The 13,827-nt window shown below is 40.0% G+C and overlaps 1 protein-coding gene across 1 annotated transcript in view; it reads left to right on the forward strand.

The window, feature by feature from the left end:
- SLC49A4 (solute carrier family 49 member 4) overlaps window positions 1–13,827 on the forward strand; it is a 66,208-nt gene that overhangs the window by 26,873 nt on the left and 25,508 nt on the right. Inside the window, exons 3-4 of the mRNA XM_057430106.1 lie at window positions 6,902–7,170; window positions 12,813–12,942. Coding sequence (XP_057286089.1) covers window positions 6,902–7,170; window positions 12,813–12,942 — 399 coding nt within the window. The remainder of the gene's footprint in view (window positions 1–6,901; window positions 7,171–12,812; window positions 12,943–13,827) is intronic.

The raw sequence follows: 13,827 nt of genomic DNA on the forward strand, positions 1-13,827 counted from the left end.
GGAGCAAAACCGAATTGCCAATTTTTTTTTCCCTGCATGAGTATAGAAGTTTAAATAGTGACTAAGTGGTCAATTCACATGGCAGCTAATAGGAACAGCATGGTAAATGTTTCAATTTAAAAAAGGCGTCAGAGTTTCGTCTTCACGAGGACCCAGAGGAATCTGATTTCCCAGTTGATCAGGGGCTCATCAGAAGCTGGTACTGAAAATCGCTGCTAAGAGAGTCAGACCAGTGCACTGGAGCTGATGGCCTTGCTCTTGCCAGTGTTGCCTGCCAAAAGAAAAGGTGAAAATGTGTTAAAATCCAGATATGACTTCTACAGTCCTAGCCTTCCCAGCCAAGTTCAATTAACATATCTTAGAACTGAGCTTTGCAGGCATATTGTAGTGTTTTGGTTTAAATCTGTTGTATTAAAACTTACTTTTTAGCTAAGTAATTTTCCTTATACTGTTACCTTTGTTTCTTCGTCTGAGTACGGAAACTAAATTTTCTTTCATTTAAGTCCAGGCCCAAGACATACTGTGGTAGAAACACTAAGTGTCTGGGGTTCTTATGTAGAAAAAGCGCTTATACAACACATAGCTTTTAAATAGCTTAACAAATCTAATTCCATGCATGGTTACAGTCCCATCAGGTATGTGTCAACCCATACAGGGAGCACAAGATATGTAAAGCTGACTGTAAATGGAAGCTCTTTCCTATCTTAACTATGTGGTACTATCATCAATCACTAAAATCTTTTTTTTCTGTATAACCTCACTTTTCTTACATACCCTTTTTACTCAGTGATACTGTAATTTCAGTATTTACAGCTTTACAGTTGTGGTTTTTTTATTGTTGTTGCCTGTTAGGGTATTGTAATGGTGACACCAGAGATGGATAAAACAGGTATAACCAGGTTAATTCTCCTATGAACTCTTCTCTCATATGAAGTCCTCTCTCAGGAAAGTTATGAAAATCATATAATTTATTTGTGATATGACTTGACAATAATTTGGAAAAGAGATGACAATATAGCACAATAAGAGTCTTCTCTAATTTTTTCTGCTGTCTATACCTTGTTCCAGCTTTTTGCTCTTCAGAGACCAGTTTAGGAATAAATGTGATCTTTATTTTGTGCAAAGAAGTATGTGTATATAAATATATGTGTTTGTGTATTTATTTTCTTTTTATATATATTGCAAATATATGTAAATATTATAATTCAAATACGTAAGTTATTCATTACTGTGATGCTGTAGCACATTTTGCACTAGCATTTACTACTAGTCCTCACATTTTAATATATACACACGCACATATATATATATATATAAAAAATGATCTTTTTTTATAGAATCATAGAATAGTTAGGGTTGGAGGGGACCTTAAGATTATCTAGTTCCAACCCCCCTGCTATGGGCAGAGACACCTCACACTAAACCGTGCCACCCAAGGCTCTGTCCAACCCGGCCTTGAACACCGCCAGGGATGGAGCATTCACAACTTCCCTGGGCAACCCATTCCAGTGCCTCACCACCCTCACTGTAAAGAACTTCCTCCTTATATCTAAGCTGAACTTTCCCCATGTAAGTTTGAACCCATTACCCTATGTCTTCTCACTACCTTCCCTAATGAAGAGTCCAACATCCTTGTAGGTCCCCTTCAGATACTGGAAGGCTGCTATGAGGTCTCCATGCAGCCTTCTCTTCTCCAGGCTCAACAGCCCCAACTTTCTCAGCCTGTCTTCATACGGGAGGTGCTCCAGTCCCCTGATCATCCTCATGGCCCTTCTCTGGACTTGTTCCAACAGTTCCATGTCCCTTTTATGTTGAGGACCCCAGAAGTGCACATGATACTCCAGATGAAGTCTCGCAAGAGCAGAGTAGAGGGGCAGGATCACCTCCTTGGACCTGCTGGTCACGCTCCTTTTGATGCAGCCCAGGATGCGGTTGGCTTTCTGGGCTGTGAGTGCACACTGAAGCTGGCTCATGTTCATTTTCTTATCGACCAACACCCCCAAGTTCTTCTCTGCAGGGCTGCTCTGAATCTCTTCTCTTTCTAACCTGTAGCTGTGCCTGGGATTGCTCTGTCCCAAGTGTAGGACTTTGCAGCTGGCATGATTAAACTTCATAAGGTTGGCATCAGCCCACCTCACAAGTGTGTCGAGGTCCCTCTGGATGGCATTCCTTCCCTCCAGGGTATCAACCGAACCACACAGCTTGGTGTCATCGGCAAACTTGCTGAGGGCGCACTCAATCCCACTGTCCATGTCAGCGACAAAGATATTGAACGAGACCGGTCCCAACACCGATCCCTGAGGGACACCACTCGTTACTGGTCTCCAGCTGGACACTGAGCCATTGACCACAGCTCTCTGTGTGCGGCCATCCAGCCAGTTCTTTATCCACCGAGTGGTCCATCCATCAAATTGATGTCTATCCAATTTAGAGACAAGCCCCAAGTTGTGTGAGACAGTGTGGAATGCTTTGCACAAGTCCAGGTAGATGACGCCAGCTGCTCCACCCCGTCCATCAGTTCCATAGCGCCATCGTAGAAGGCCACCAAATTCCTCAGGCAGGATTTCCCCTTAGTGAAGCCATGCTGGCTGTCACCAAGCACCTTGTTGTTTTTCATGTGCCTTAGCATGCCTTCCAGGAGAATCTGCGCTAAGATTTTGCCAGGCCCAGAGGTGAGACTGACTGTTCTGTAATTCCCTGGGTCATCCATTTTCCCCTTCTTGAAAATGGGGGTTATATTTCCCTTTTTCCAGTCGTCGGGAACTTCACCTGGATGCCATGATTTTTCAAATATGATGGCCAGTGGCTTAACAACTTCATTTGCCAGCTCCTTCAGGACCTGTGGATGGATTTCATCAGGTCCCATGGACTTGTGCATGTTCAGATTTTTAAGATGGTCTCAAACCAGATCCTCTCCTACAGCGGGCCTAAGGTCTTCATTCTCACAGTCCCTGCCTTTGCCTTCCAAACAATTTTTTTGCACACAACTTCGTTAGTCCAGAGGTCAGGTGTACAAGAACTTTGAAGTTTGAAATTAGACCCTGGCTGGGCTTCTGAAATGGTTAGAAGCAAGATAGTTGGGGTAGATATTTACTTCCCCACTTTTGCCTTAACCTAGTCAGTCTGTCAGTTATTTTGTAAGTCAGGGATGAATTTCTGGTGTCATTTTTTCCAATTTTCTCTTTCATGATTGGGATTAAAAAGCCTTCTACTCTTGTGTTGTTTTCTATTATTTGAACTCAATAACTTTCTACTTTTTGATACATGAAAATAATTGGATGATGATTGGATAAATAATGCAGCTCAAAACAGAGTAGAGCTGAATGAATAACAGATGAAGATTACTCTGTTAGTGTAATAAGAGTGAAATACATTTTTTCCAGTTAGTATAATAAGAGTGAAATACATTTTTTCCAGCTGGGTAGGGTTCTGAGCTAATGTAATCTTTTTACCCCTTTTCTCAGGGAAAAGAAATCTTGATGTGCAGAATGAAACTGAAATAGTGACATGGAAAAATGCAGTTGCTCTTTGCATGTTTTTGGTAGCAGAAGCAAGAAGAAAATTGAGGAATAACACAAACTAACATCTTTTGGTGTTGAAGCAATTCTTAGTGCTAATGGTGTACAACAGGAGACTCCTTTACGCTGTGAGACCAAAATCTAGTATGGTGATAATAAGACCTAGTAAAAACAGCAAAAAGCCACCAGTACTGTTGGGCTCATATTTCGTTGAGAGATGGAGTGGCTGCAACATTTGTCTCCCAGAATAGAAGCTTAGTAAATGCAGTGAATTGTCTTGAATCTCTTGTCCCTGCTTCTCTAGGGAAATGAATTAAGACTCTGTAGAGGAATAATGCAAATAACCTATTTATTTATTTATTCCCACCCCCTGGAAAAAGTAGCTTAATTCTTGCCTGTATTGAAAATCAGGTAAAATAAGGTTTAGGCTTTTATCATATGCAGAGATATTTCATAGACTCCACTAGGTTGGAAATAACCTTTAAGATCATAAAGTGCAACCATTACCTCAGGACTGCAGAGACCACCATTAAACCATGTCACTGAAGGCCTCATCTGCATGGTTTTTGAATGCTTCAGGGACGGCGACTGCACCACTGCCTTGGGCAGCCTGTTCTGATGCCTGACCACCCTCTCTGTGAAGAAATTGTTCCTAATATCCAATCTAAACCTCCCCTAACGTGGCTTGGGGCCATTACCTCTTGTCCTACTGCTTGTTACTTGGGACAAGAGACAGACTATCACCTCACTACAACCTCCTTTCAGGTAGCTATAGAGAGTGATAAGGTCCCCCCTGTGCCTGCTGTTCTCCAGACTAAACAATCCCAGTTTCCTTGGCCATTCCTCATAAGACTTGTGCTCTATACCCTTCACCAGCTCTGTTGCCCTTCTTTGAACCTGCTCCAGCAACTCAGTAGCTCTTGTATTGAGGTAGAAGCCTGTATATCAGTGGCAATTTAGTCTGAAAATAGTGTTTATTAACCATAATATATTAGACCTGAAAAGTTCAGCAATATGAAGGTAAGAGATATTCTGCCCTGAGTGATAATGTCAGGCTTGGTAAATGCCAGAAATACAAGTGGAAAGGCAAATCTGTGGAAACAGAGAGCACACCAGGCAGGGTGAGGTAGGAGAGAGAGCAAGCAGCCAGAACACCAATGGAAGAGACCTACAGAGAGGCAAAAATTGTCTCTTACGTTGGTTTGTTGTTTTTCTCTATTTTAAAAAGACAACTAATATAGAATTAAAATTCTGGATTTCTTCCTTTGAATCTCCAGAGTAAAATTAGTATCTCTTTCTCCCTCAAATACAGAAGTCAGTTACAGAGCTTTATTCAGATGCTAGAGTTTGATACATTGGAAGTGTAAGTACATGAAAAGAGTATGTATAATTCTCACAATATATAAATTGGGGATTTTGTTTGGTGGTTTGTTTGCAGGTATTTTGACAGAACTTTCTTGCCTAGTGAAGTGCCTATATACCCATAGATGCCGCAGAAGAACGGTTGTACTTTTTTCTGATTTTAGTGAATTTTATTTGCGATTAGGATTGCTATAGAGTAGGTATATCTTAGTGGTATAAGTGAACGTACTTGCTACTGAAATGCAGCTGTTTCTGGGGATGTAGCATAGCTCTGCAAATACCCTGGAATAGTTTAGGATAAGTTCGAGAATAACTTACTATAGTGAGATAAGTAGAATGAATATACCAAACTGCACAAGGATACCTTAGTTTGTCCAAAGTACACTGGGTTGGAGAGTAACCATAAGGGATTCATGTACTATGTTGTCCAGAAAGCTGTATCAGAGCATTATTTAGACAGTGCTTTTTATTTATGTAAAACTATTTCATTTTGTTTTATTGGGGGCCCCCAGTTTGACAAGCATTTAAAAGGTCTGATGATGCCTTCATGGTGTCCCTCTGAAGTACATCATGAACAGATAGTAATGAAATCTATCCTCTCTGTGTGAACTTTAAGAAAAAAAAGTAACCGGTTGCATATATTTAAGAGTGGATGTTACTTCTGTCCCAGCTCAGAAAGCATTTCCTTCAGATGGTAATAGCTTTTTCTTTTCCTGTATATTTATATAAATCTTGTTTGAAAATGTAATTTCTAATCAGCTGAGAATTGGTAGCATTTATTCCTTTTTATTGCAATCTAGCTTGTTAATTTGATAAAGAGTCTGTCAACATTTCTTTTGCATATCTTATTCCTTTGTGTGCTTTAAAAAAACTCCTTTTACACTGTATATTATTCAGCCATTTGTGGCTTGAAACACTGCCTAAATGCCAGCTTATGTTTCCCCATTTTCAGGCCGTAGCTTTTTATGTCTGACAACTCGAGACTTGCAGCAATAACATCAAGTTCCTGCTATGCTTAGAAAAACACCACCCATTTAAAAATATCAACTGCCACCATTTTATTGCACAATGGATAGGTCTGCTTTGGGGGAGTTGCAGTATTTTGTTTGACTCGCTGGTTTTTATACATGACGTTTTTTATACATGAAGGTTTTTTATACATGAAGTTTTTATATAAATTCTAAAATGCTTTTGCCTTTCATGGCTAATCACTTTTTGGAAAAGTCAAAGTGGAATGTTTCTGGCGGACTTGCATGTGTAGGAAAGCCTTCAGAAAGTCCTTTCTGTATGTGCTCACTGTACTAATATTTAGCCAAAGTTTGCAGAGACTTCACTGCTTGGAAGTACTATCTCTTTTCTGTCACCAGTCTGATCTGTTAAATCCCAATGAGTGTGAAAAATGAGAAAGATCTTGGTTTGCTTGGCTGTTTCAACAGTATGTTGAGAATGACCAGATTGCTGGAGAAGACGAATCTCTTGGAAACCTCAACAGCTCAGCCTCCTCATCTGTAGGCACATCAAGCTCATCTGAGTGTGTAAATAAAAATAAATAATGCAGTGAAAAAATATGCAGAGTATTTTGCTGAAGTGCTTCAATTTTGGATCTGCTATAACTAATTTAAATCTTCTGTAGAGATTTATGCAGGCAAGGGGTCAGGTTTATGACATTTGTAATTTAAAGCTTTCCTGCTACTACATCTTTTATACTTTATATTCTATCATGATACCTTTTTTTCTGCAGAGAAAGTCCCTTTTATACTCCCTTCCTTTCCTCCTTTGAAGAGAACATTTTCTTCTCCATTTATCTGAGGTAGTGAGACCAGAGTAGCTCTGGATTCTTTAAATGAGTCTAATTGGGCTTCTTTTAGTATATGGAGGATCTTTTTTTTTGCAGAGGGCTTTCATTTCTTTGTGCAGTTGCTCTGTCGCCAGCAGTCCATATCTTACATGCTTTCTTAATTAAAAAAAAAAACAAAAGAGGCAAGCAATTATCATCCCAATGGCTGTGGTCTCTATTCCAGGCTGATTCACGGAGGGCAGCTGTTGAATGGCTTGGCGGGGCCAACTGTGATGAACGCGGCGCCGTTTCTTTCCACAACGTGGTTTTCTCCGGATGAACGTGCCACAGCAACTGCCATTGCGTCGCTGCTCAATTACCTGGGTGCCGCTGGCGCGTTTCTAGTGGGACCTCTTGTGGTGCCATCCCCTAATGGAACATCTCACCTTCCACTGGCATCGCAGAGCAACGCTGAGCACATCAAGGACCGCATTGAGGCTGTGCTGTATGCAGGTGTGGTTTAGAAATCAAAATAAAATTTAAAAAAACTCTAAAAGATTTATATGCCGTTGTATGTATTTGGGACTTGTGAAGCACTACCCTCTAGTGGTTGGTTTGCCCAGAAAACATTGGCTGACTGATGGGAAATAACAGAGTGGTAAAGTGTTACACAGGAATGTACACGTTACACACATTCCTGTGTAACACTTTACCACTTTGTTATTTCCCGTCAGTCAGCCAATGTTTTCTGTTGTACCATCAGAAGTTTTAATTGTTTTTCCTTCTTGTGTAGGAAAGATGTTAAACTAGCTTTTTTTTATAGACTGATTCCAGAAGAAATATTTTAGTTGTCTGTATTGGCTGCTCTTAGGAGAAATGTCTTCTAGGCAATGTCTTCTTTCCCTAAGCTTCCAAACAGGTTTTTGCTTCTTGAATTTTCATTTAAAATGTGTCTATTACAGGTTGGTTTTTTTTTCCTTTTGTAGCTGTAGGGATGGAAATCCATAGTCTTTCAGCATTATATTCTTTCCTGCATTAAATCAGCCTTAAATTAAGGCTCACATATGCCTTTCAAATGTGATTATATTACAAGTATTTAAAAATCTAACATTGCAATTAAAACTCAGTAGATTTTTGTTTTAACTGAAAACTCAATAGCTCTTATGTGGTGAGCAACTTCAATGAAGTGGTTAACAGTTTAGTGGAAAAAAACCGCTGATATAAAATTCACCTGGCATAACCCAGATTACATAAATCCTTGCTCTTTTTCATGCATTGGCTTCTGTGGTTCTTTGTGTCATTTACAAAAATTAGCAGCAAAGATTTAAGGAAGCATTGTTGCTTAAGTGGCTTAAGTGTCTGTGACCTGATTCTTATTGGATATAAATTGGTATAGCATGAAGAGCAGCTGAACTTTACCATGTCATGACAGTTGCATGTTTCTTTGGGGTTTTCCCCCCTTAGAATTGAAGCATCTGAACTGCAGCCAGGAGTTAGCCCTAAGTGTTCCAGAAGTCTTAAAGTGTATCTACTGTGTAGTTGATATGAAGGTTTATGGGATTGAGTTAGCTGTTTGTGATCATGATTGTGATCCTGGACATTATTCTCATGGAAATTTCTGCTGGGTGTGCCACTTTAATACTCATTTTAAAGAACGTGTGAGGAGTTGGATCACTATTTCAGCAAGTATTTTTGAGTAATCTACTTTTTACTAGACTCAAATGTCTTGGAACAACAAGGAAATTTGGGGTTGCTTAGGCCTTTTTCAGAGGTAAATATGTTGGACTCCAAAAATCTCATGACAGGCAAAACCAGCCAGTGTGAAAGAAGGAAAAATGAAGGCAAGTCGGCCTTTGTCCTGAGGAGCTAAGGGGAGAAAAAATGTAGAGATTAGACGCATGCATTAGCTCTCCCTCTCCAGATTTTCCATGAAGAGAGAATAATTCGTCTACTTACAGGAAGTACAGTTTTGCGCCCCAGACCACTCTTTTGAGTCTGATAGCACTAGAAATGTAGCTTTCAGCAGCCCATTAGATTGACTTTCTCTTCTCCTCTGGGAGGTTTTCTTAATCATTTTCTTCAGAAACAGGGATAGATCTTGCTTGCCACTAAGGTTCAGAGGTGTTTCTTGCTAGTCCCATGTCTCAGCATGGCTCTTTCTGAGCAGTTAGGATTTGGGAACATCCTGTAGACATACTGGGATGGTTGGTCCCAACAGAAGATGATCGTACAGCAGCTCTTCAGCTTCCTAGGAATTGTGTTTTATGAGGCATCAGTAGTTCTTAGTATTTGAAAGTGTTTTGAACAGAGATAAATTCTTTATGCAGCTGCGTATGTGGTTGTTTCATACGGGGTATGTCTTTTCAGGAGCTACACCACCTTTAGCTGTTCAGGCAGTAAAAAAGAGTTGGTTCATGAATGTTACTACAGTGAATTGTGGTGATGGTAGCAAAATATCCAGCTGATTTAAAATTGATAGGAACTGATGAAGAGAAGGTTGCTTTGAATCCCTTGTAGGATTTTTCCTGCCTTTCCGGAGAGCTGAGGGAGCAAGGTCCCTGCTGTTTGCCTCCCCTGTGCTCTATGCCAGGTAGGCTCCAGAAGTGGAAGGAAGGCTGGCTTTTGATGGGTGACTGCCTCATGCCGGTTGTACAGCTCTGTTCACCTGTGTTGCAGAAAACACCTGGTAGGTGTGGTAAGGTACTGTTTGTCCCCTTAAACAGCTGGGCAGAAAGCAAAGTTCAAATTGACTTCGCAGATACTGGTAGATGTGTTACAAAATATAGGAGAACAGGGAACTGTCCCTTTCCCCCATTTTCTCAGTTAAGTGTGGTCAGGCTTGGTGTGACTTCTCCTTTTAGATGTCATGGAAAAGCCAGTTTCACAGGATGAGCACTCTGCATTCATAACGGAATAGTATTTGTGAAGGAGCTTGTTGCTTTTGTGTGAAGTAGTGTTAGATAAGCAGCCTCCAAAAGTTAGGTGATGATTTTTAAAAGACAGTAATGATGTGAATTGTTAACTTGGGATCACTAGCATACCAAGAGTGTGCAGATTTTCCAATGACTTAACCTCAAACTTGATTATGAGGCAGTTGCTTATAAACCCATTCTGAAATTGCTCTGTTAACTCCAGTCTCTTCTGTGTTTTTAATAAATTGCTGTTCCTTTATCTCAAACATGGACTAAGAGCTCAGCTGAATTACCACAGCCTCTTTCTGTGTTTTCTGTCTCACGTTCTGGTTCCCGGCTGAAATAGTACAGATGAAGGAAATCAGGATTGAATTGTATTACCTGGATCGCATAAGGAAGCTTGAATTACTCTCATCTGTAGCCAGAGCTTTTAGCCATGTGCTTCCCTAAATATCAGTGTAAAATATTATTTGTTTAAAAAAAATTCATGTGTGTGCTCTTGAGTGCCCTTGTTCCCTCTCTACATTTCAGGACAAGATGGGGAGGAGGGTTTCTTGGTTTATGTAAGTTTTTGTGTTACAAGTAGCCTGTGTGAAGGAAAAAGACTTTGTATAAAGGAGGCTCGTGTCTCTGTAAAAGTGGTGTTTTCTTCTGTTTGTGGCTTCAGGGTCCCTGCTTCCTAGGCAGAGATGCAGGTGTCTCTCCAATTTGAGAGTCATGGGTTACTGTAGTGCAGTACCTACCTTTTGTGAAGTATTTCAGATTCACTCCTTAACAAGAACTATACACAGCTGTGTTTCTGCACACTAACTTATGCTGATTTGCCCAGTTCTAAGTGCTTTGCTGCATTCATTGCACTGTTCAGAAGCCGATAGCTCCTGTTGAAGAGCTCCTTTTTTTGTGACTCCAGCTCCCTTGGACTCAGTACTGACCTATTTCTTACCTTTTCTCTTTTGCTTATTTCTGCTCCCTGCTTTCAGTTTGAAACTTGTCTTGGGACTGTATTTTTCTTTATCTAGTCTGGTAAATGAGGATGGAGATAAAGGTGTGGATTTCCTAATGAGGAAGGAATGCAACATGTAAGAGATTGTATGTGTTTGGAAGTACCTGGACTTTTGATAGGAATGCAAGTGTGATACACAAAGCTGACATGGCACTAGAGACTTTTATTCTTCAATAGAGGGAGCTGCTTTAGTTTCCAAAGTGAATTCTGCACTTCTGTGCATGAGGGCAGTGCTTGCGAGGCAAATTTGTTAGCCTGGAAAGTACAATACTGGGAAACATTAAAAGAGTTGCAAGAAGCTACTACAAGGACTGCATGCTGAATTTAATAATAATAAAAAAAAATTTAAGTTTTACTGTACTGCTCCTACTGCAGCAATTTGGCAGGAATCTTGAAGTAACGCATAGAATAGGCCCCAGATGGGCACCTGTTATGTAAAATATTACTGTGATTTAAAAAAATTATCAATGTGGTTTGAATTCTTTTGAAAAAAAACTAGCCTTTCCCCTTATGGCATTGCAGTATAATGAAGTTAAATAATAAGCACATCGGACAGAGTTTATGGGCTTGTGTGGTCACATCCTTGGTGGCTGTCAAGGTCTATCAATTATAGACTGATGGTTTGCAGTCTATAATCTTCCTTTAGTAGTTTATTAAAGTGTGTGTATGCATGTATACATATGTATAACTATGCATAGACCTCGATGCAGGAGAAGGAGATAAACAGCTTTTGACAAGCCTTGCTTTCCTGTCCAATATCATCCTGTAGTGACAAAGCATCTCACCCGTTTCTTGTAACTGGGATGATCACTTACGGCCAGTTCTTTGTTCACTGCTCATGGTCTCAAAAACAATGTATACAAAGATAGAAATTAATCTGTTTTCTGGAGAAGAGAGAGCATAGTGAGAAGGTCTAGTTAAAGTGCCCTTGACCCTCAGAACATGCAATTAGACCATAGCAGAAAAAGAGATGCTGTGTAATTCAAAATGAATCCTGTAGTATTTGATTGTGAAGAATGGCATTGTATGGCTTCAAAAGAAATTTAGTGCAGACTTTTTTTCCACATACCAAATAGAAGCATTCATTTCCCTTCCCCATCTCCAGCTGATGCATTTAGACTCCAAGTGTTATTTACTTTTAACTTTACTGAATTTATTTTCTTCTGTTTTAGCAGAAGAGCTGGCAAAGTGCCATGTTCATATTGATTTGTTAAAAAAGAGAAGAAAAAAGAAAATTGCAATTGAGTATCCAGCTCTGATGGAATTTATTTGTGGTGTCAGTGAACACATCTTTGTTATAAGATCACAGGTTCTTTTAAGATAACACACTTGAGCTGTACATTTTTCTCTCCAGCAGCAAAGAATCTTGTTTTCAAAGGGGATAGGAGAAATACTGGGAACGAGGACTGTGGAGAACATGATATACATTGTAAAAAGGCCTGTAAAACAAATTAATTAGACTGACTGTAGGTAGAGTTGTTTTTCCAAAAGATGACTGATGACAGGGCTTGCTGAGTGTTTTCTGTGAAGTGCTCAGCACTTTGCAAGTTCAGGTCCAAACTTCTGCTATGAAATTTTTCAGAGGTCTAGAATACCTGCTGCTGAACTAGGGAATCATCTACAAACAGCTGTATTCTTTCATTTTACTCCCTATTACCCATGCTCTGTCTATTCTTGAGCCACGGCTGCTCCTATGCTTTTCTCTTAATAAATCTTTTGCCATATAATACTGTTTGTGTCCGAGATGCTGCCTTGATTGACCTTTCGTTTGTCATCATCATCCTGTGCACAAAGTAATTATCATTCCACACCCTGGGGCTTCCCCATTCCCATCTGTTTAAAGTCTCTAGCACGCTGTTACCTGCACTGCATAACTTCCATTGTGTGGAAATGTGGCCAAATCTTCATAATGCAGTTCTCTCTAAAGAGAAAAAGCAAAAGCTTTCTTTTTGCTTCACTGAATTCCCGATGTGTGAGACTGGTTCTCTGCAGCTCCTGTCACTTGAATGGACTGCCAATTTTTCTCCATCTCATTGATTTCCCATCTCAATTTGAAATCTTGCTTGGGGAGGAAAAAAGAAATTCTCCCTCAAGTTACGGAGTTCTGTTGTCAGGAGCAGTAAAGCACTTGTGGTAGGATTTACGTATCAGAGGCTGGCTGATAGCAGTGCTGTACCAAAACAGGTCTTTAGATGCTAACATCTGTTCTTGGTTTTGTTTTTCTTTGCCATCTTGTTTAGAATTTGGAATGGTTTCCCTGATATTTTCCGCCGCGTTGGCTTACTTCCCCTCGCGCCCTCCATTCCCTCCCAGTGTGGCTGCAGCAAGTCAACGGCTCAGCTACAGGAGAAGTTTCTGCAGACTCTTAAGGTAGGTCCTCATTGGGTTTCCACTTCAAAGCAGATCAGCACATAAGTAAATAAAAACAAGTGTGCTTTAATCATTGAGCAAACAAGTTGGTTTGTAGTGCTTTTAAACAAAATAAAATTAAATATTAATGCTAAGACATAAAAGGATAATAACTGCTAAAAAGCAGACATTAAATTTTAAATCATTGGCTATATCTCAAGCCGTCATGCCAGAGCTCTTCAGCACCCGCACTGCTTTTATTCATGCTGTTAGCACAGCTTTTCTCATGCAGTGCTTCTGTTGTATCTGGTTATACAAGATTAACAGTGTGCACCCTGCTAGGGTGAAGTAACAATTAACAACACTGGACATAACTAATTGATAAGCTACTTTCTTCCGTGCTTATTATATTGGAATGATTTTAGGGTTTGCTTGTCATTCAGAGGAGTATTCAGCTGCTGTCATTCAGCTGTGGGAGCAATGAATGAACTATCTGAAACCATTATATGATCTTTTAAATCTCATTGCTAGTATGTTACAATATGAAGTGGGAATAGGAGAAGTCTATCAAGATGTGTTTCTAAACAGGTTCCAAGGTGAGTTAGTTTCCTTAAAATTTTGTTTGCTTGTTTTTAAAAAAGGTTGTAAAGAAAGTGACATCTTCAGCTTTGCAACTTCTTCTAGTGGGGCTCTTGGTAAGACACAGTCCCACTCCACCACAGTGTTTGCATAATGTCTTATGTAGTGGGAATCGGATCTCAGATGAACAAGTAAAGCAACTGTAATATTAATGCTGAATAATTGTGAAGGCCTGTGCCCTGTACATGATACTGCACAGATTAATTTCCTCGGGCAAAGAAGAGCCACTCCCATGGTGCAGAATACGGCTGACTTCACTGGGGAGCT

This window comes from Pezoporus wallicus, unplaced genomic scaffold (genome assembly GCF_028554395.1).
Source record: "Pezoporus wallicus isolate ANWC-B61680 ecotype Strahan unplaced genomic scaffold, APGP_CSIRO_Pwel_v1 contig_5261, whole genome shotgun sequence".
NCBI lineage: Eukaryota > Metazoa > Chordata > Aves > Psittaciformes > Psittacidae > Pezoporus > Pezoporus wallicus.